Source organism: Odontomachus brunneus, unplaced genomic scaffold, assembly GCF_010583005.1.
Source record: "Odontomachus brunneus isolate Ranch 3 - 2012 unplaced genomic scaffold, Obru_v1 Obru_scaffold_030, whole genome shotgun sequence".
NCBI classification, from domain to species: Eukaryota; Metazoa; Arthropoda; class Insecta; order Hymenoptera; family Formicidae; genus Odontomachus; species Odontomachus brunneus.
In genome coordinates, this window is record NW_022639480.1 from 550059 (window position 1) to 571580 (window position 21522).

General features: G+C 37.8%; 3 protein-coding genes across 10 annotated transcripts; 2 read left to right on the top strand and 1 right to left on the bottom strand.

Annotated features, from left to right (window-relative positions):
• Positions 1 to 195: 195 nt before the first annotated feature.
• LOC116843111 (lisH domain-containing protein FOPNL) lies at positions 196 to 2451 on the top strand. Of its 7 annotated transcripts, none has more exons than XM_032813193.1 (4): positions 196 to 303; positions 1512 to 1717; positions 1786 to 1995; positions 2154 to 2451. In XM_032813193.1, the coding sequence occupies exons 2-4, from the start codon at positions 1690 to 1692 to the stop codon at positions 2288 to 2290; spliced, it is 375 nt and encodes a 124-aa protein (XP_032669084.1). In that variant the 5' UTR covers positions 196 to 303; positions 1512 to 1689; the 3' UTR covers positions 2291 to 2451. The 7 variants fall into 7 exon arrangements, with proteins under 7 accessions (XP_032669084.1, XP_032669081.1, XP_032669079.1 ...); XM_032813190.1 differs by lacking the exon at positions 196 to 303 and adding an exon at positions 379 to 624; XM_032813188.1 differs by lacking the exon at positions 196 to 303 and adding an exon at positions 989 to 1139.
• On the bottom strand, positions 2344 to 19056 carry LOC116843109 (E3 ubiquitin-protein ligase RBBP6). Of its 2 annotated transcripts, none has more exons than XM_032813185.1 (16): positions 18712 to 19056; positions 18034 to 18219; positions 17716 to 17950; positions 17352 to 17591; positions 16507 to 16673; positions 15961 to 16347; positions 14163 to 14334; positions 12974 to 13217; positions 12112 to 12421; positions 11935 to 12004; positions 11563 to 11850; positions 11276 to 11470; positions 10868 to 11164; positions 6565 to 6822; positions 6078 to 6311; positions 2344 to 5906 (listed from the first exon to the last, which is right to left on the bottom strand). In XM_032813185.1, the coding sequence occupies exons 2-16, from the start codon at positions 18197 to 18199 to the stop codon at positions 3365 to 3367; spliced, it is 5805 nt and encodes a 1934-aa protein (XP_032669076.1). In that variant the 5' UTR covers positions 18200 to 18219; positions 18712 to 19056; the 3' UTR covers positions 2344 to 3364. The 2 variants fall into 2 exon arrangements, with proteins under 2 accessions (XP_032669076.1, XP_032669074.1); XM_032813183.1 differs by having other exon boundaries at positions 14163 to 14427.
• A 528-nt stretch (positions 19057 to 19584) lies between these two features.
• LOC116843187 (probable dimethyladenosine transferase) lies at positions 19585 to 21518 on the top strand. The gene is made up of 5 exons (XM_032813385.1): positions 19585 to 20004; positions 20112 to 20478; positions 20685 to 21030; positions 21124 to 21230; positions 21387 to 21518. Exons 1-5 carry the CDS (start codon positions 19947 to 19949, stop codon positions 21427 to 21429), a joined length of 921 nt encoding a protein of 306 aa, XP_032669276.1. The 5' UTR covers positions 19585 to 19946; the 3' UTR covers positions 21430 to 21518.
• Positions 21519 to 21522: the final 4 nt, after the last annotated feature.

Genomic DNA, 21522 nt, shown 5'->3' on the forward strand with positions numbered 1-21522 from the left:
AAACTCAGATATTAAAAGATATTAAAATAAACTCAGTAATCGCACGCACGCGCTTTTCTTAGCAGCAGAATATCTTTCTATGTGCGTATGTAAAGAATACTTATATATATATATATAATATATACATGTGCATAGTAAAAGTATTCTTTGATCTGCCATTTTACACTTGACTTTTACTCGACAAAACGACTGCTTTTCGCAGTAAATCATGAACACACGCGGCGGTCTCGCCGCGTCGCATAATCGCTCGCGCATTTCGATCCGTTACGCGACACAGCGATATCACATACCGCGGCATATTTGGTAAGTGCATATGAACCGATGGCAACGAACGCGCTCGAGAGATCTCGTACGAACTCGCACGTTCGTTCGTCGTCGCCGTCGGGCGCATGGACGAACGGACCGAGAGAGAGAGACGGTCGTTGGTGCTGGGATCTCCGCGTCGTGCTCGAGACGCGAAAAATGGTCCGCTCGCGTGCGAGTTTGCGAGAGACTCGCTGGTTATTAAGAGTATCCCGTCTCGAAATCAATAAATAACTTACTCATGGAAAATCGGTGAAGGTGGGGGCGTACGCAAGGCATACAGATGAGAGGGCGAACGATGGTGACGGTCGCGCTCGTAAGGTAAGAGGAGAATAATCGTCGTGCTCGTTCTCGTCGTCGTCCTCCTTCTCCTCGTAGTCACCCTCGCCGTGGTCGTCGTCGTCGTCGTCGTCGTCGCCACCGCCGCTGCCGCTGCCGTTGTCGACGGGCCGGCCGTCGTGAGCGTTGCGCGCGTTGCGTGGAAACACAAACCGAGATAATCGTTGCAATCGTGTCGCACCGCTCTCTCCTCGCTCGTTCACCCACTCGCTCGCAACGAAAACGTCAAACTAGCGCGGCCAAGCGACGTCGCGCGTACACGGGTCAGATTGCGCGCCGAGCAGGGGCGACGGGGAAGAGGCAGGAGGAGCAAGAGGAGGAGGCGCGGAGGAGGCGGAGGCGATAAGTCAGAGGAGGACTCGAAAATAGGCCGCTCTGTTATACGGGGGAGAAGCACGTTCGGAAAATTTACGCTCGTCTCCCTCTCGATGATGCCGAGACGTTAGTCGAGAAAATCGACGCTGACGTCTATCGATTGCACTGCTCTGAAGTGCTCCGTAGGTGCTTCGCGCCGCGCGCGTGCCATTCACGTCCCTTCGCGCGATCGCGATCGACCATTTATTCCTTGCACTCTCCGTACGATTCCGCCGTCTTTCTCTCCATACGAAATCCTGAATATAGGTTCTCAGATGTAGAAGGACGATAAGGTCGAGAAGAATTTATTCTTGGCCTCGCTATTTCTAGTAATGGTTACCTTCAATATCAACTAATCTTCGATTAACCTCAATCCTGACTTCTTGACTTCAGCAATTCCTTCAGCGTTATCTTTAGAATTTCAAATGTATCCGTCCATTGAAATTTGAACTCGCGAAAGCGTGCGATTATATGTATCGATTCATGTGCTTTTTTTATTACTGATCGATTTCTAGGTTTTTGCATTATCGAGCTATCGAAGTGGACCAGTGTGAAGTGAACGTTGATATTAAATGATACTGAAGTTTGACGAGCGTCCTGAATTGGAGGCGGTGGTATTTAATTAATAGACGTTTTAACTTTTCTATATCTTGTGTTTTTGTGGTATATGAATAAATATTGATGTAACGTGAAATGGCAACAGAAAAGGACTTAATAAATGGTAAATGGTAAAGTAAATAATACAGTACTAAGAATGGAAATAAGATCATCTGTCTTTTGAACTTGCAGCTGTGAGGGAATCACTGAAAGCTGATGGAGATCTTGCTCGTATAAAGGCAGAAATGCGCACAAAAGTGATAAATCTACTCGACTGTTCAAACAAAGATAGTAAATCAAAGGTCGTTAAATCTTCTCATGATATTACATTCCTCAATGAACTTATTAGAGAATATTTAGATTGGATGGGATACAAGTATAGCTCCACTGTATTTATTGCAGGTATGTGATTTATATTTTATCAATTACTTTATCAATTAATATATCGCTTGTATGAAGATCTCTACATTAATAAAATAAAAAAACATATTGCATGCTAAATAATCCATTCTTATTGGAAATTTTGAAGAAATAATGCAGATAAAAAAATTTTATTTCAGAATGTGATCTCCCAAAACAGCCCTTGGATCGTACTCTTCTTGTGCAAAGTCTAGGAGTAAAAGATAGTGAAAGAAGCAGAAATTTACCACTGTTATGCAACCTCGTGCAAATATTCGCCAATTCAAAGAGCACCTAAAGCAAAATGATAAATGACCACGCAATAAGCATAAATTATTTTAACGTCCAATATAATTTTTAAATGTTATTTATTTCTCTCATGTATATATTACATACTAATTACTTGGATATGCCTCTTTATATACAAATATAAGAGCCTTTTGAGCACACAAACTAAAACATATAGACCATTGTTCTTATCACATCAAAATAAAAGAAAAATGCAACACATTGAAGACTCGATTGCAAAATAACATATGTATATCTAAGATGCCATACGTATATATTTTTTTTTCTGTGCACGCGTGTGTATAATATCGATGCATACTCTGATAAAATATAAAGACGCGTTAAAAGAATTTTGCCATTTTATTTTTGTGACTTATCTCTTACAGAATGATATTACATTATGAAAGTACAATATAACGTTGAGATAGTGAACATCCTAAATACAATTGCTCTCGACTCATCGTATAATATATTCCTCATAGACACGCTTATTATCTTTTGACGGTTATAATGTACATTGTTTTACCGTAATGAACTTGCATGTGTTTTAACGTGTGTGTGAATATATATATATATATACACACACACACACATATATATATATATATATATATATATACTCAACTCACACATAATATATTGGAACGTGGTAATTATGCAAAGGCCATACAATATTTTTTTTCTTTGTAAGTTAAAATGTAACAGTGTTGGCTACAATATTATACTCCTTTTTTCGTTTTTTTTACTGTTCTTCGGTCCGTTAATTTGTCTCGCATGCGGGAAATTCAGAAGCCGTTTAAGCTTCTTTTTCCGCACCAATAAATAATCTACTGTTAAATACAACTTTCTGTTCATAAAAGCTTTGAACTGTAGCAAGAAACGTCAGGAGTACAAAATAATCCGTTTGAAAGACATGCACGGAGTAATGCATCATTGTCAAACGGACTTGTCTGAAAAAATGATGGATAATCGTGAGAGATTTCCGTTAATATCCGAAAGCGTTTGAAGAAAAGTGTCCTGCTGCTTTTTTTTTTCTTTCGTCCGGTATAGTTTTTCGACTGAACATCAAGCATATCTAATGATGTCATTTATGCTTGGACTTTTTCTTCTTCTTCGACTGCTTGCTTCTGCTTTTCGACTTCTTTGACTTTTTCTTGTGTCTCTCCTCGTCAGTGCTGCTGTCAGATGAGTCTGAGTAAGTGTCCGAATCCGAGCTGCTGTCTTTCTTTGTGGACTTCTTCTTTTTATGCTTCTTATGCTTCTTCCTCTTCTTTTTGTGCGATTCATCGGAGCTGTCTGAGTCGGAGCTCGTGCTGTCGGAACTGCTGGACGTGTCCTCGCTGCTGGTCGACTTGGATCGTTTCTTCAATGACTTCATCTCTATCTCCTTGTCCAATTCCGAATCATCTAGTTTCAGTTTCTTCGACGGTAGCAGCGTCTTGTCTTCGCCATCAGTTTCCGAATCTGAGGCAGAATAATCTGGTTCAAAGCTGGCCTCGTCCAGTATGCTGCGCTTGCGATCGGATACAAGTCTCGGGTTCTTCCGCTGTTTCTTCGACGATTCCACCAGTGGCTGTTCGGTGGTTTCGTAACCGGCGAGCTTGGTCTCGTTACCGTCCGGCTTCTCCTTCAGAGTGGCCGTCGTTGCACCGCTGTCCTTATGTTTTTGCTTTTTCTCCTGATTCTTCTCCTTGTCCTTTTTATGTTTCTTTTCTTTGCGCTTCTTATGCTCTTTAGACTTGCTTCTGCTACGATGCTCCTTTTTCCGCTTCTTTTCCTCCCGCGATACCTTCTTATCTCGTCTTCTCTCCTCTTCGTCGTCCTTCGATTTCAACAGACCTATCTTCGATATATCCGCCGTGCGCGACTTAAACACACTACTAGAAGCAGGAGGCGTTCTGACTCTACGTTCACGATCACGGTCCTTCTCACGATCCTTGTCCGCGCGACCGTCTCCTTTCATGTCACTTCTGCTCGATCTAAAGTCCGTTCTGCAATCGATTCTACTTTCCCGATCAGACCTCAAGTCATGTCGGTCGCCGCTACGAAAGTCCGATCTATCCTTAGAGCGATCGCTACCTCTATCCTTGTCTCGCTTCCTGTCCTCTAAGAACACTTTTCGCTCGCCGCTCGTCAAACTCAGCGATGAAGATTCTACGCGTCGTTCCAGCATCGGTGACGGCAGTCTCTTTTCTCGTCTGGGTGATCGGCTTCTCGATTGATTGTCACTTTTTGAGTCACGTCTCTCCAGGAAACTCTTTATCGGGCTGATTTTCCTCTCCTTGTTGTCCTCGACTTTCTCGCCAAGTCGCTCCTTGGCGGATAATCTGGTCGGCGAGTATGTCTCCGGGACAGGCTTGAACTTTGTACGATCGAGTTTGGCCTTCTTCACGGGTTCGGTTATCTCAACATTCCTTTCGTTCCTGCCAACGTTTATCGTAACATTGACGCTTTTTCGCGGCTCTCGGTTACCACTACCGGCTACTACCGGGTCCACCACTTCTAGCACCTTGGGCTCGGGATTTTGATACAGTATCTTCCTGCTCTCGCTGATCTTCTTAATCTCGATCGGTCTAATCGCGTTGATCGCCTTCTGAAATATTGCATTCTCCGCGCGCTTCAACACCTCAGACGTCACCATCTTCGTTGACTTCGGTTCGTCTGTTTGCACTTTCTCCGTGGGTGAATCTTGCGTATTGTCATTCTCGTCATCTTCGGGCTTCTCAATCGTATCATCGCGCTCCCATTTTGACAGTTCTGGTATGGGCGCCAGAAATTCGTCTTTCTTCGGTGACTTTTCCGCTGGCGCCGCTTCCTTCACGTCGTTCGTATGTTCCGACGATGACATCAGAGAATACTTCTCTGTAATCACAGTATTGATCTCTGTGTCGTCCAATCCGCCATAAAGACTATCCATCGTACTCGGTTTCATGTCAGATTTCAACTCTGGGATTGGCTTGAAATTCGGATTCGGCGGGTTCGTGCCAAATTCCGTATGATCGATTCGATCTGGGCTAGATTCGTGGAATTCCGGCGGTTCCGGATTCATCGCCAATGACTTGTCTTCGAACTCCTCCTTGATCAACGGCACGATCGACGTCTCGCTGTGCATACACTCTATTCTGCTCTCGATGTTGTCTTCCTCGTTGCATGTTTTCGTGGAGTCGGCCTTGAGCGGCGATGAGGATGTGTCGTCCGCCGTTTTGATCTCGACTAAAGTATCCTCGGATTCCATCACTTTGATTGAGTCGTCTTTGGGCGCTGCCTCTTTCTGGCTAGACTTTTTCTCTTTCTTCTTCTTCTTCTTCTTTTCCTTCTCGTCGCTATCCTTCTTCTTTTTCTTCTCCTTGATTTTCTTCTCTTTCTTTTTCTCTTCCGCCTTTTCCTCGTGATCCTTCTCCTTCTTTTTCACGCGTTCCGGCGACAGGTCCTTGGCATCGCCCCTGGATTTTTGTGAGTACGGGGTTAGACTCTTCCTGCTGCCCTTCTTTCTCTCCACTGAGCGTCTCTCGTAACGCTCATGCCGATCTCGATCCTTCTCGGACTCGTAGTCACGCTCGCGTCTCTCCTTCTCGCGCTGACGACCCTTATCATCTTGTCTATGCCGGTCTCGATCGTCTCTGTAACTACAACGAAAGAAAATAAGCTATTAAATTATGCGAAACGCTTGACGGTGTTACAAAGCTGTTACATATCATAATCGAGAGCTCGAGAACGCAGCAGTTCATGCGTTAAAATAATTAAGACTTTGATTTATGTTCAAGTTTCTGCAATTTTCTACAACGTGTAGAACATACCGATCTTTATCGTAGTCCTTCTTCTCGACATGTCTGTCATCATCTCGACGATCACGAATGTGCCGATCGTCTCGTTCCTTCTCCTTTTCCCTCCTGTCGCGCTCGTCCTTCTCTCGTATCCTGTCCTCGTGATCTCTCGGCAGTACTGGCCTGTCGCGTTCTTCGCGATCTCTGGTCACGATTCTACGGTCCCTCTCATCTCTCTCACGTATGCGATCCTCACGGTCACGACCCCTTGGAAAAGCAAAAAATTATCAAGTATTCTCAACACAAAATTGACGAATATAAGATGTGTAAGATACTATATAATATAAGAAAATAAAAAATATAGAGGAACAATTGTGTGTTCTGTGATAGAAAATCATAGTAGGAACAGAAATGGACAGAATCTCTTAACAAGTTCCTCTAACAATAAGCATAAATCTTACTGTTAAAATAATAATTAAATATAATAATTAAATTCAGCGATGCAATCAAAGGACGTTACCTATCATCTCTTAGAGATAATCTGTCACGTTCCTCGTTGTCACGATCCTTCGACGAATGCTCGCGGTCCTCCTGTTCTCTAAGTGAACGCTGTCGCTCACGATCATCTCTCAGGATCCTGTCGGAATGCTCGACACCCGGTGGCGAAAGATCATAGTAACCCTCAGTACCAGGCGGAGCAACGTCGTCGAATCGCTTGTGAGACGGAGGATCCCTCAGAGGACTACCGAAACGTTGAGGTGGCGGTGGGCCGGAATACCTGTCGACAAAAAGTCAGTACAGCATTTCATATACGTTTGTCAGATAACACAGTCGCGAGTTCTTGTAGTGGAGGCCACTTCTTTGCACTTTTAGGAGGAATACATGATCACACGTCTTTTAGAACCGATACGACGACGCGAGGAGGACACCGTTGTGCGGCGTCCAAGTGATTGTTAGTAATCTCGAGATATCCCATGATATTATATGCTGAGAAATTGATAGTCATATTGAAGTGCTACGTGGAGATCGTACGCGATTGAGCGTGACTTCTGACAGAAGGTCAGTTCGCCTTTTTGAAACTTCCTTCCATATCCTCGTGAACGAGACTACTTTCTGTCGGTCTCTCTTTCTCTGGTCACACACGTGTAGAGGAACACTTATCTTAATAAAAATTCAATAATCTGACCAAAGAACATGTCGGCCGGAACGAATGCACTTTTTTCGAATTCGATTTTCTTCGCATAAGCTGAAAGAGTGAGCAGGATATGACACCACCTATTACCCAAAAAAATATGTTAAAATCATTAAATAAAGTTATAAAATCATGAAGTACATAAATCAACATTCATAACTTTATATGTGTGGAACTTCAAGAAAAAATACGCTTTCTCGTTACATTATAATTGTAATTACAGATACGGATAGATCTTCGTTAAGTTGTTCGCCAAACTTGTTTCAGTAAAAGGCGTAAATATTTAAATAGTAGATGTACAAGAGAAATTGCCGAATTGGAGTCTGTGCCGTTTACACTATTTGTTCAGGGTCGACGTGATACTTTTCAGTAGCACGTCTTTAACCGAACATGAAAAAAGCGTATATGTGAGCAAGTGGCTTTTGTTTTTCGTTACAAATGTTGATTTGGTCCTGAATTCACCTGATTCAGAAACCACGCAGACGTGTCAATCAGCTGGCTAGCTTCTGCGGTCTCCATGATGGTCCTTAACGCTTTTCCTTGCTTCTCTCTTCTTCTTGCACTTTTTAGATTACTAACATATTTCATAATGTAATATATATATATATATATATATATATATGTATAATATGTATAACAATAATAACAAGTGTATCATATTCACATGCAATTTACAAAATTGTATATTCAATAATATTGTGGTAACATGTAGTAAGTAAATAAAGCATACTTACTATAATATAATCCTTATATAAAATATTCTATATATATTACATATAGAGCATATTTTAAGATAAACTTAAATTAATGACCTTCTTATTGATAGACTTAATTATGCAGCAAGATTACCAAGTTAAAATAGATCTTCCCCTTACTTAATTCATGATAAATATTAAACATTGTGTATATAATTAAATGTATACATAATTGCATAATTGCATGTGTGCATACAATTTAATGAATATACTGTACTTAGTAAAACAAATATTATCATGTCGTATGTATACAATTGCCTTAAATATATTATAAAGATATGAAGAAATATATATGAAGTATTTTAAATATATTAATATTATTATATTATGCTTATGTCTTAATTTACCCATAACTAATTATCACACAATACGTTTTTGCGTACATACACAAGTCCGTTTAATATAAGAGAGATATACTTAGATATAGTTATGCATAGAATAGCTTAGAATACAACACATATATATATATATATATATATATATATATATATATATATATATATATATATATACCACAGTTTATATATATATATATATATATATAAACTTCCATAATATATATCCTACATTTTTTTCGTTTCGACTATTTTAGAGTAAATTATAAACACAATTTCTCTATACAGAATTTAATACTTATTGAATTAAAATAAGTTAGTATAACACAGTATAATATATATGAAGTTTGTAATAAAAATTGTTAAAAGACACTGAATTATGTAAATTTAGATTTTAGATTTCATAATTTAAATTTAATATGATCGTGGTGTGTTAAGTTAAAAATTTGATAATTTAATTGTTAGAGTTCTTTCACAGTTCTGTTTCGCCAAATATAGAATAAACCAATAGAATTGAATGTTTTAACACATTCTAGTCTAAATCGTGCAACTTGTTATTATATCGAAAAAGGGATATATAATAATTTTGTTATGGTTATATAATAATTTTACATATAACTGTTTCAATTCGTATATATTTCAGGTTTTATTGTATATTAAAAAAAAATAACTGATCGCGAAATAAATTTGTTTTCACTTAAAGGTTTATTCTATTTTCTGTTAATGATTTTCAAGTCGTTAAATGTATTCATGTATACATTTTTAATATAATCAAAGAATTTTGTAGTATCATGTTGTGTTAAAGTATTTTATCCGATGTTACCTAAAACAATGTAAAAATTTGCGTCGGCGACGACAAATTCTCTCGTCGTGAAACATCTCGAACGCTCTCGTTTCGCCCCTCGCAATCCCTCTCTTTGTTTTTGGTTTCGCAATAATTATAATAATTACTGTTTAATTATTTTATTACAATCATTTATTTTGATCTACGAAATGTAATATGTACGTATATTACGTAAATATTACACATACACACACGTGTGTGTGTATGAGAAAAACGGACTATATTCTGATAAATGCAAACTAGCTTTCTCTCTTTTGACGACCAATATATTCAAAAGGAGAATAATCATAAAAACGATAATATGTCGAAAGAATGAAAGAAATCTTCATTCTGAAATTTTCTTTCAAAGCGCGCAAGTCACTGTTTACAGCGACTAGCTACAGCGAGAATCCCGCAGTAAAATTGCATAACTCCGTTACCTTTCATCGTATTTACACACAGATTTACACATACATTCCAGACACTTCATACTTTGAGACGATATAAAAAAAAATAAGTTAACCTACTGCACCCCTTAATGAAAGTCAATACATTAAGGTGATATACGGAATAAAAGTATAATATGTATATAATCCACACACTCATTCACACATTCTATCGTTTTACTTGTCGTCTGTAAAAATATCAATATAAAAATGTAAATAATGATCACATATAAAATTTTGCACGCATGATTAAAAGCCATTATCAGTGGGATTATTTTATTTTGCATAATTAAGCTAAAATTTTTGTTTAATTATATAGGAGGTTAATATTTAATAAATATACCTTACTCTCAAATGCCTTATGGATCACGAATAACACAGAAAATTTATATATATACGTATTTATATATATATATACGTGTTAAGAAAAAAGGATATATTCGCAACTGCAAAAGCTATAATAAAAATTTACTCGGAATTATATTCGTGCGTTTTTATTTTGACGCCACAGTTTCTGAATTTTAGACTACAGTCTATGTGTAAGAGCATATATATTTTCGTAGTAAACTTTTCTCGAATGGAAAATTACTAAACATATAATTTTATATATAAAAGCGCAACTCTGTTTTAGTCTTTCTCAGTTTTCTTAGCAAAAGTCTATAAAGATATAAATTTATAAAAAAAATATATATGTATATATATACATAAATCTATACAATATTTCTTGAATAGCACAGATATACTTGCCAATACAAACACGGTCTTACAACGGTCTCACATACAACTTGCAAAAGGTAACATTTTTTGCAATTAAAATGTACCTACAAAATACAAATTGCATAAATTTGGCAAGCTTATTATTCTCAATGACATCAGTTATATATCACAATAAATAAATAAATAAATAAATAATAAAATACGTAAAAATTGTGGCCCGTCTAATTTTTATCACAATAACAATATCACAATACTATTTTATAAAATAAGATGTATAAAAATACATATTGTCAAATTTATGCAATGAGACTATATTTCAATGTGTATACGCATTATATTAAAAGGACTTGCGGAATCCTTCTGGCGCGCACAAGTTTCTCGCTAATAAACACAACAAAGACAATTCGGTTTCCATATTTTATGTCGCTTTTGTGTAATCCATCCGCCACACTTCCGCTATTTTGTGCAGGGGATGGTGGCGGTAAGAAGGTTTAGTCTTGATAGACTATCTGCTTAACGTGTACATGAATGAAAATACTATTGAGGCGAAAATACCTGTTGTAAGAATCATAATAGTCTTTCCTGTCCGTAGGCGGAGGTCCCAATGACATAAGCGGCGGTGGTGGATGACCTCCAGTGACTAGATGCGGCATCAACGGCGGTATGTTATGTTGGGACGACTGGTTCCTTATGGGATATCTCGGTAATGGCCTCTCCCTAGGTGGTAAATCGCGTTCACGATCTCTGAACTGATAGTCGTGAGCCGGCGAATCGCTGTAATAAGTATTGTATCCGTCCCGGGGCTCGCGGGATCTCGGTCGTTCTCTCTCGCGATCCCTTTCCCTTTGGAATCTGGAAAGAGCAAGCGGTTTTACACGTTACAAAGAATAAATCGAGACGAAATACACACAATGAAGCTTCGCTCTTAAGAAAACGATAAAACAACAATCATTGAATATATACCTCGGAGGTGATCTTATTGGCGACCGATATCGAGGTAATAAATCACGATCTCGATCTCGTTCGCGATCTCTGTCGCGATCACGATCACGCTCGCGATCTCTTTCCCTCTCTCTCTCCCGCTCCCTGTCTCTTTCTCTATCCCGGTCTCTCGACGGGGATAGTCTCGGCGACTGACTGCGGGAGTACGATCTGGATCTGCAACACGAACACGAAGCTTGAAAAATCACCGAACGAGGACTTTTATTGTGCATATCGCATAACGTGCATCTTTTAAATCACTGAGGTACCTGCTGATGGAGAAACTGCCACTTCTCGATCTACGTTTTGGAGTACGACTACGAGGTCTGAGCGGTAATGGTGATCTGGACGACCGACGCTTTGACGGTGGACTGCGAGATCGACTGAGGCGAGAAGTAAACGGTGATCTACGTCCAAACGAGCGTGATCTGGATCTACTGTAACTGCGGGATCTTGATCGCGTTCTACTTCTTCGTCTGTGCTTGCCGAGACGTCTGTCTCTTTCATCTTTCTCTCGCAGCATACGCTCGAACGCTTCCAACGGATCATCGATGATACTAAGCAAAGAAAAGAATTGCGCGTGTATTGGTAATAAAAAACGATTCAATTTCAGATATGTTCGCTGCGTCGGATTAACTTACCCAGGAGGATTTCCATTATGTATGTTTCTACCCAGTCCTGGCGGAGGTGGCTGAAGACCTCTGTATCCCACTGCAACAAGACATTTATTAATTATTAAATGAGACATTGATAACTAATCGTCAACGCCCAAAGAAGCTGTTTCCATTCAAATACAACGAATTTAGCACGTTACTTACTGTGATGTAATCCTCTAAGTGGTCTCGGTGGCCCGTTGTAATTTCGAGGCGGCTGAGACGGTCGGTAACCTTGCTGTTGATAAGGCGGTCTATCGTATCTTGGTGGTCCATAATGTGAGCCTTGTTGATGTGGATATATCGGTATTCGATGACTCATGTATGGATCAGGCAACAGCGGAGGATTGTGTGGCGGTACGTTTGGCGGCGGCTGATTGTAATTCGGTGGTGGAATACGCTCCTCGCCCGGTGGAAATGGTAACAATGGCGGCTGGTTGCCGGATGAAGGGACGTGCAGGTGCGGTTCGTCAACCTGAAACATTACAGCGGAAGTGGTAAACTTGTACATAAATAGACAGTTACATTTCAGGGTTATGTCGTAGATTTCAAGATTACGTCTACGTGGATTGTTTACGTGTTGTCTTCTTTCATGTAAGCAATATAAACTATATAAGAAATATTGTAAATTAAAAATGTAAAGAATAATATTATGAGACAGTTGCTATGTGTGTTTTGAATGTTAATTGTAAATGTAACGTTTAAAAAAGATAAATTTTTTTAATAAATTGTGAAATTTTCATTTAATAACATGATAGTTTTTATAGATTTAACTTTAAAGGTAAGAATATAATCAGATAATTCTGTACTCTAAGAAATAAAAATATAAATTGTTTTAAATTTATTTTTTAACCATACGTGTTTAGACGACATTCATAGATTGCTCATTAAATAAATGATATTTCACACGTAATTCATGTTAATATAAATATGTCTACATATAAATGTAGAGTATCAATTTGCGTGTAAAATGACCAAGTATGTTACAATTTATTGTCATTTAGCTAAAGAGAAAACGTATACCCACCGTCGGAGTACCAGGGCGATCCTCATTGGATCTTCGTATGCCGCTGTCATAATGCATAGCAGGTGGGTAATGTCCATCATCCCCTAAGTGTCCTTGATAACCTTTGGAAGGAGTTGGGTTCATTAAGTGAGGCGGTACTCCGCTCGAGGATGGGTAATCGCTGTGCTGGGAATGTCTGGGCGACAGGGATCGCCTGCGATTCAATGGTCGTAAGTTCTCGATTCTACGGCCACGCTCTCCGCTTCTGTATATTATCACAGAAAAATACAACTTGTTAATCACTTCAATACACTGCAGTAAAGGTCTATAATATTAAGGTCTTTAATTCCATTTATATATCATTGCATAAACCTTTTACAAATATGCTCAAGTGATCTCATATTCTTTCACACAAATATCTTTTTATATAAAAATAGCACGCAAGAATTTTTTGCTGGCAGTGTAACGCAAATTAAGCTTATTAAATTGCCTTTTCTGCTGTAGCCATTGTCAATAGCGTGAATTACATCTTATTTTCAGTAGTTATAATTGCCTTGAATAGTATACATTTGCCCAGATCAATATTTTAAATGTTCTTAAAACATATGTTTTGTTTTTTAATTATAACTTTTATTATAATTTCATTAAACTGCAAAAATATTGATAAATTTATGTTTTCTACACTAGTTAAAAAAGAAATTAATATGTTTTCTTATTAATTTAAAAAAAAACATTAAATTTTGATCATTTTTATGGAAGTTATGAACAAATGAAAATGTACTGGATAAAATTTAATCATGTTTAAGATACATGTAGCTTTTTGATGTTTAGAGTTTTAGAGTTAAGAATAATTGAGCATTTGTCCATTGTGAGACTAAAGCTCAGTTCCACAACTTACTTTATCTAGAGTTTAACTTGTTAAAGGCTTATCTAAACAAACTAGCATAGTTGCATTAACATATGTAATCATATGAAAATTAACTAATCTAATGTAAAATGTATCTAAGAAGCATCCTTTTACTGCATAGATTATGATTAGTTGATTTCCTTTTTCATATGCAATATACAATTATAGTTTATCTACATAGACCTTTAGCTACTTAAACTCCAGTTAAAGTAAATTGTGAAACCAGGCCTGAAACATCTCCCTGAATAATGATATTAAAGTGATAATTCTATTAAAATTAAGTCACTCCTTAAGTCAGTTTACCTTTCACGATGACTGTCTCTACTGAAGCTTCGTCGACGTTCTCTGGATTGTCGTTCTCCTGTGTAGTCATTGTCCCGTTCCTTCTTCTCACGACACGGTGGTTCCTGGCTACGTTCTTGCTCTCTCTCGGGCGAACTTACAATAGCAGGTATTGGAAGTAAAGGCTCTGTCCCTGGAGGAGGAGGCACCTCAGTTTCTTCATCAGTTGTTAGTTTTGTTACCGAATCACTTTGTAAGTGTGACTCTGAGGTGGGTTCAGGCACAGCTGTCAGAAGCACATCACAATACGATTAAGCAACTCGAGCTTAGGCAATTAAAACCCGCTGTGAAACAGCGGTATCGCGATACTTCGCGCTGAAGACGCACTAATGTACTGGGTACTTTGGCGCATTTGAGGTTATGTGTTTAATATCGTCAGCTGGTTGAATAAACTCGGATATATCGTCAATAATATATATATTACAATGCAAGATTAAGTAACAATTGAGCGCACTCCATCGCACAACAAGCCACTCAACAAGTATTGCGCGTTATATGAAACAAAAGTGCCAAAGCCACATTGGTTACATACTTCGGTAATGGCGTCTGGCCTCTGTTTTCGTGCGAGATAATCTACAGAAAGGTAGAAAGAGGCTCACCTTACGCGAGAGAGATATACTATATACATATACTGTATATAAATAGGTCACTTTCGTCAGTACGCGACACAAAATAACGCTCTGAGTATGAGCAAAGAAATGAAAAAGTTATTTGCCTTCTTATTTTTTCAATAAATATAAAAAAAGAGGGAAGAAATTTTCAAAATATCTTTCAATATCTATAGATCAAAAGATCTAAATTATGGATATCCCTATTATTAATCAAGGTGTTTGCATCAAATTTCAGTATTCAAATTGCAACTCAAATTGAAAAATACCACATAATTATTATTATTATAAAAAGAACACTAATAAATAATTTAGAATAAATAATATATTTCGTATAGGAAACTTTTGGAAAAATTATTGTAACATTTTTTTTCTCCCCATAGTACCTAATTAAATTATATTAATTGTTATTAATGTCTAATTTTTTTTCTATGGTCTCTGGCTGCTAATTTAATAACTAATACAAACCTTATATATATGCTGTAGTTTGATGTGTTATTAGTAATACATTATTAATAATATATATATACATGTATATACTGTATATACATATATATATATATATATATATATTTGTAATATCAAATTACTTAAAAATATTATCACTAGAATGATAGAAAACTTTTAAAATTGACAGACTTGAAAAACTTGACAAAATAAAAATTTGCTAAATATTCCATAAATATATATATATAGATATACCAAAATTAATATCAGCAAATGTGTGTCACAGACAAAACTGTTAAGATGTTACAAGTAAATGTTTAACCAAAACAAATAGGCTAAACAAAAAGTTTAGATTAATGTGACAAAAATATTTAAACTTTAATAGAATCCAGCGATTAGTTACTGAAAGTCCCTAACATGATTAAGTAAGCATCACTCTAAATAAAAAATGACAGTTGTATGCAGTGTTGCACACTGATCCCACACTAATCAAGACTCAATGACGGACTATAACTATCAAACACAAGAAAACATCATACAAGATACAGCTGTTTTGGTTGCATTATCCTAATACATCATAAAATTATTATCACATCTATTATTACAATACACAATCTTACATCTATTTATTTCTTTGTAGAATTATATAATATATACACAGGAACAATAAAAAATATTGTATATGTATATCGAAAAACACTTACTGCTCGGCGTCTGTGGTTGCAAACTGCTGGGGGCGGCCGCCGGGACGTGTTGCGAGATAGATTCGATATTAGCGGGTTGTGGCGGTTCGGTAGGTTCTTGAGACGATGCGCTAGGAACGGAAGACGATTGCGTACTTTGAGGAGATATTTGACTAGCAGTTTGTTGTGTTTCAACTTTCGGTTGTTCCGTCGGCGCAGCCGACGGCTGTCCAGCACTTTGCACAGCAGGTCGATATGTTTGTCTTTTGGCATAACCAGTTTCATTTTTGAAATTCATAACCGCGTTACGCAGAAATCGATTCGGAATAAGAGTCTCCGGCGACACGTCTTTCTCATTACAATCCGGACACTCGTGTTCCTCGGACTCTAATAAAAATGTGCGAATACCTGTTACCAAAAGGAGAAAAAAAGAAATGTAAGTATAATCGCGATTATGTTTATAGGAGGAGAATGAAGTAACTTTGATCTCTGTTCTACAACTTTGCTCACGACTTAAAGCAAGGTTGTAGACCTGAATTTTGACATCAGTAATTCATAAAGATTTACATTCATCGCAAAAGGAATTTCCGCAACACGGAATCATCACTGCGTCCGTTAGAAGATCCTTGCAGATATTGCACAGCAAATCCTCTGGTATCTCTGGCTTCTCCACTACGGGTTCCGGATCCTGCGAAAACGGTGGTCGCTCCTTCTTGCCTTCCTTGTAAGCTTGACTGAGCACACAAAGAAGTGATAATTACTCTCTACAGTCTGTATTGTATATATTATATACCGCAATATTTTTTGAATCTACGATAGATATAATATAAGCTTTTAATATATAATTTCTGGCAAAAAGCGTTTTCTACGATTGGAACAGTTGGAACATGGTCAGCTTATTTAAAGTTTAAGAATTATGATCTCAAGTAGTAGTAAGACATTGTTTTCGGGTTTAGAGCAAAATACAAAAAAAAAAAAGACTACAGGTGCTTACTACACCTATTGAAGACTCAGCCTTAAAGGAGATAAACATTGTGACGATAGAAAAAAATAGCTCTTTTTAGTGAATTTTTTTCGACTGTCACAGTGTTTATCTCCTTTAATCCTTAGTGGTCCTACATGGGTATTTCGAGTCCAGACGATTTTTGTTCATAGAAATTTCTTAGCATGTTGAAGGGTCCTGGATTTTCTGCCTCTCCTAACATGTGCACAATGAAGTGTAGGTATTTGTTCTAAAAACTTGAAAGTAATCCGTGAATTTTTCGAATCACTTAAAAAATATGATAAAAGAGCTGGACTCGAAAGATCCATATAATGCCGTTTTTCACATAAGCCATTAAGGATTAAGTTCAATAAATAGCAAAGGTCATCAAGACCATTGCTCAAATCAAGATATTGCAAGTGAAACTTACTGATCGATAGCAGGAACTGCATAGTGTCCTGTGGGTGTCATCATGGCGCCAGGAACGAGAGGACCTTCAACTGGCACCATGAAACTTCGAGGAATACCCGTGCTCTTCTTAATTTCGATCGGTTCTTGATTTGTTCCTAATGGGCAGTTTTTTATCCAATGGCCAGGCTGATGGCACTTGTAACATCGATAATTGGCAGGTACATCACCGGTCTGATTTGCTCCACGAATTTTCATGTAACTACATTTAACAGAAGTTATTTGTAACTCAACACACAGTTTGTATTACATAAGAATGGTCTCACATATACTATGATTAATCAAATAACATGTCAGCATACTTGATGAAAGATAAAATTACTTACTTAGATGGATCGTAATCTTGAGTCGACTGTGTCATCATCGCGCGAATCTTATCCTCTTCAGAGCCGTCCAGTCTCGTAAGATCAACAGCTCTGCCCAAGTTGGCTTCATCTTTTAAATTATTAAATGGAGGGGTTTCATTTCGGTCCCATGAGCGCTTTTGTTGCACCGTGAGTGGAACTCTGGCAACTATAAGGCTGGTATTCTTGGCAATCAATGCATTATCGTCTGTGTAATCTATAGAAATATATCAATTGTTAATTGAATAATTGATGCAATCTGAATAATTTAAAAGGAAAGAGAGAAAGTTTGATATTTGCCTTCTTTAGTTTGTGCATTAGTGATCTGTAGATCAAAGTCTGTATTTTTGCCGATACGTTTCTGGTGAAAGATTGCTTTCTTTAGATCTGCCACAGAAATATGCAGTCCATCAAACGACACGGTATCGTAGTCTAAGGTGGATTTAAATTTGTAATGTACCGACATTGTGTTACCACCTGAGTAACCTGAAAATATACACAAAAGATTACTAATATTCTCCAAATAAATAATAGCAAAGAGATTATATGAAAGAGTTCTATTTGAGAATACAAATGACTAAGCTAAAGTCAAGAAGGATGCAAAAAATTCAGATTCAAGTTGCATTGTGCAGGGAGAAGAAAATAATGTTTACGTAAAAAAATTCACATTGTACAACGGTGAATCAACGATCCAAGTTCATTTCTGTCTTCCTGTCTCGACAAAACACGCAAAAGCGACGACGACAAAGTGCACCTGCTCGCGCGAGACCGAGCCCAGCAGCAATCGTATGCGGGCCTCGCGGATCCGTTAAGACGAAACAAGATGAGAAAATAACAATCCGAGGCAAGAAAAGTTGTTCCGTCGATTGAAAGGTTAAATGTAATGGCAACGTTTGATCGCAGCGATACAGGTAACGTCAGAGATTATCGCAGTGTGTGAACGCAGGAGCGGACATGAGTGTACGTGTAGATACTCACTGTGCGGCACGCTGAGCGGAGATCTCTCGCGATACAAGGTTCAGTAATACAGAGTACTGCTGCTGCTTCTTCGATGGACGACCACGACGACGGCGTGTAGAATGCGCAGTGCGTGTTGCTCTCGTCGACATGTCACTCAATGAGCGCTGGCCGAGACCTCGCTAACATATTATGTCGTATTATACCTAGCACGATAACCGGAGGCGATAACCTGCACAACGATTGTCCGCTGAGGAGCTACGAAAAGAGCGACAGTGGTGGCGAAACTCGTGAGACACGACGTCTAGAATGTTGGGAACAAAACACTGCACGCTATAACCGACGAGATGCCGCGGTAACGCGACCAATAGTCATGATACGCGAGTACCTAGATACGACACGTCCGTCTACCACTCTCACGAGACGCAGCCAATCGCTGCGAAGACCAATCAACGCCAGCGATTGACGACTGCGTTCGCGTTTGCATCTTCTGATTGGTCGCGAGCGTTAAGGTTCTTGTAGCACACGGAACCACCAATCAGCCCGCGACCAATCAAAAGAGGAAGTCACGTGATAAAGTTTGCCACTCTCTACGCGACTCTCTAGTCTCGACTAATGAGCATGTTATACGAAGCAATATGGCTACTCTATGCTAAATGCTTATTGGTCTAGACAGTTTTATGCTATGGATATGCGGTTATGCAAATCTGGATAAGCCCTAAATATAGGAACACGTGGGCTGCGTTCCGAAATTCACTGCCAGTACTGAAATTCTATAATATACGTAACATAAACTATAGATTTTCAGTACTGGCAGTGCATTTCGAAACGCAGCCGTGGTCTGTTCTTTTCAGCTAACTGCTGTAACTAGTGTAATATATTGTAGTGAGACAAATGCACATTTTCTCACTCTAACTTATTGCAGTTCAGCAGTGCAGCTACAAAGAACAGGCCTTTATATACATGCTTGCTTTATTAAGTTCCGATTTAACCGCCGGCACGATAAGACGTATCTGAACAAGTTCAGACCAGTGATTTTTGGAAGTTGCCTTGAAACCTGCCAAGGCCTTATTCATACATATCTCATTAGAATGGTGTTGGGGAAAAATCGTAGGATTATCTGGAACCAATATTGAGAAAGAGAGAGAGAGAGCTTGCTTTATTGGCGTACACGTGGTTAACCATTTAAAACGTTTTTATTTAGTTAGTGCGTATATTTGTTAAAATACATGCATTTTAATTTTTAAGCAAACACAATGCCGAAAGTTCGCACACAAGTTACAGCTCGTGTCCATAAAGAAGTAGCGAGACAAGGTTAGAATTTATTTATAGGTTAACTCAAATATGAACACCACTCATACATAAAAATTTTATACGAAAGATGTTTGCTTCTTAATTTGCTCTTTCTTTTTATAACGCAGGGATCTTGTTCAATAAGGATTTTGGCCAGCATATTTTGAAGAATCCTTTAATTATACAAAATATGGTTGAGAAAGCTGCTCTCAGACCAACTGATGTTGTAATGGAGATTGGTCCTGGTACAGGCAACATGACAGTAAAATTACTGGAAAAGGCGAAAAAAGTTATAGCGTATGAAGTCGATACGAGATTGGTAGCGGAATTACAAAAACGTGTTCAAGGAACAATATATCAACCAAAATTACATATAGTTATCGGAGATATACTGAAAGCAGATTTACCTTTTTTTGACTTGTGTGTCGCTAATATACCATACCAAATATCATCGCCATTAGTGTTTAAATTACTTTTACACAGACCACTGTTCAGGTAATTGCAAATTCATGTAAAAGTTCAAAAGTAATATTAGTATCATTAGTACTTGATATAATCATTTTTTAGTTGTCCTTTGTTAACGTTAACTACTAAACTAAATTAAATAAACTTTTACAATATATAACAGGTTTATTGAAACAATTTTAAATGCAGCTTCGCGAATTATTAATAAGAAAAGCTGACATTGATATTTTTCACAGATGTGCTGTACTCATGTTCCAAAGAGAATTTGCAGAGCGTTTGGTGGCCAAACCTGGTGACAAGTTGTATTGTCGCTTAAGCATCAACACACAATTATTAGCACGAGTAGATATGCTGATGAAAGTCGGAAAGAATAACTTCAGACCTCCACCCAAAGTAGAATCAAATGTAGTGAGGATTGAGCCGAGAAATCCACCACCACCAGTTAATTATCAAGAATGGGACAGTTTGACCAGAATTGCGTTTCTAAGAAAAAATAAAACTCTTTCTGCAGCCTTTAAGCAAACCACAGTCATCACTATGTTGGAAAAAAATTACAGGATCCATTGTTCTTTGAATAACAAGGTGAGTTTGATTTGCTATGAAAATTGGGATTGCAATACGAAATGCAAACTTAAACGTCTACTATTATTAATGATGACTGATCAACTGATACAGATTATTCCGAGCGATTTTGATATCAAGAAATTGATACACTGTGTCTTGGAGAAAGTAGGAGCCAAGAACAAACGAGCTAGGACCATGGACACAGATGATTTTATCAGGTATGAAGAAACTCGTGTCAATTGCGTTTCTCATGCGTTGTACATCGATTTTGTATAGTAGATCTTACATAATTAATTAATATTACAATGTAATAGCTCGACAAAGTCTGTAAGAACCAGGGTGGAAATTAATAAAAATGTTTTTTTTTTTTTCAGCCTCTTGCATATATTCAACGCGGAAGGTGTACATTTTGCATAATTTATGATATTAGGCTATTATATATTACAATTCGTTAAATTTAGAATTTTTTATAGAACAAATATACAAATATATTTTATTAAAACAAATTTA

Excerpts from the sequence above, each read along its gene's own strand:
- LOC116843111 (XM_032813193.1), top strand. The coding sequence starts at position 1,690 with ATGGCAACAGAAAAGGACTTAATAAATG. Across the intron at positions 1,718-1,785 it reads AGAAAAGGACTTAATAAATG|CTGTGAGGGAATCACTGAAA; the intron begins GTAAATGGTAAA and ends TTGAACTTGCAG. Across the intron at positions 1,996-2,153 it reads CTCCACTGTATTTATTGCAG|AATGTGATCTCCCAAAACAG; the intron begins GTATGTGATTTA and ends ATTTTATTTCAG.
- LOC116843109 (XM_032813183.1), bottom strand. The coding sequence starts at position 18,199 with ATGTCGGTACATTACAAATTTAAATCCACCTTAGACTACGATACCGTG. Across the intron at positions 11,851-11,934 it reads CATAATGGAAATCCTCCTGG|TATCATCGATGATCCGTTGG; the intron begins GTAAGTTAATCC and ends TTCTTTGCTTAG. Across the intron at positions 11,471-11,562 it reads GGCAGTTTCTCCATCAGCAG|ATCCAGATCGTACTCCCGCA; the intron begins GTACCTCAGTGA and ends TTCGTGTTGCAG.
- LOC116843187 (XM_032813385.1), top strand. The coding sequence starts at position 19,947 with ATGCCGAAAGTTCGCACACAAGTTACAGCTCGTGTCCATAAAGAAGTA. Across the intron at positions 20,005-20,111 it reads TAAAGAAGTAGCGAGACAAG|GGATCTTGTTCAATAAGGAT; the intron begins GTTAGAATTTAT and ends TTTATAACGCAG. Across the intron at positions 20,479-20,684 it reads TTACACAGACCACTGTTCAG|ATGTGCTGTACTCATGTTCC; the intron begins GTAATTGCAAAT and ends TATTTTTCACAG.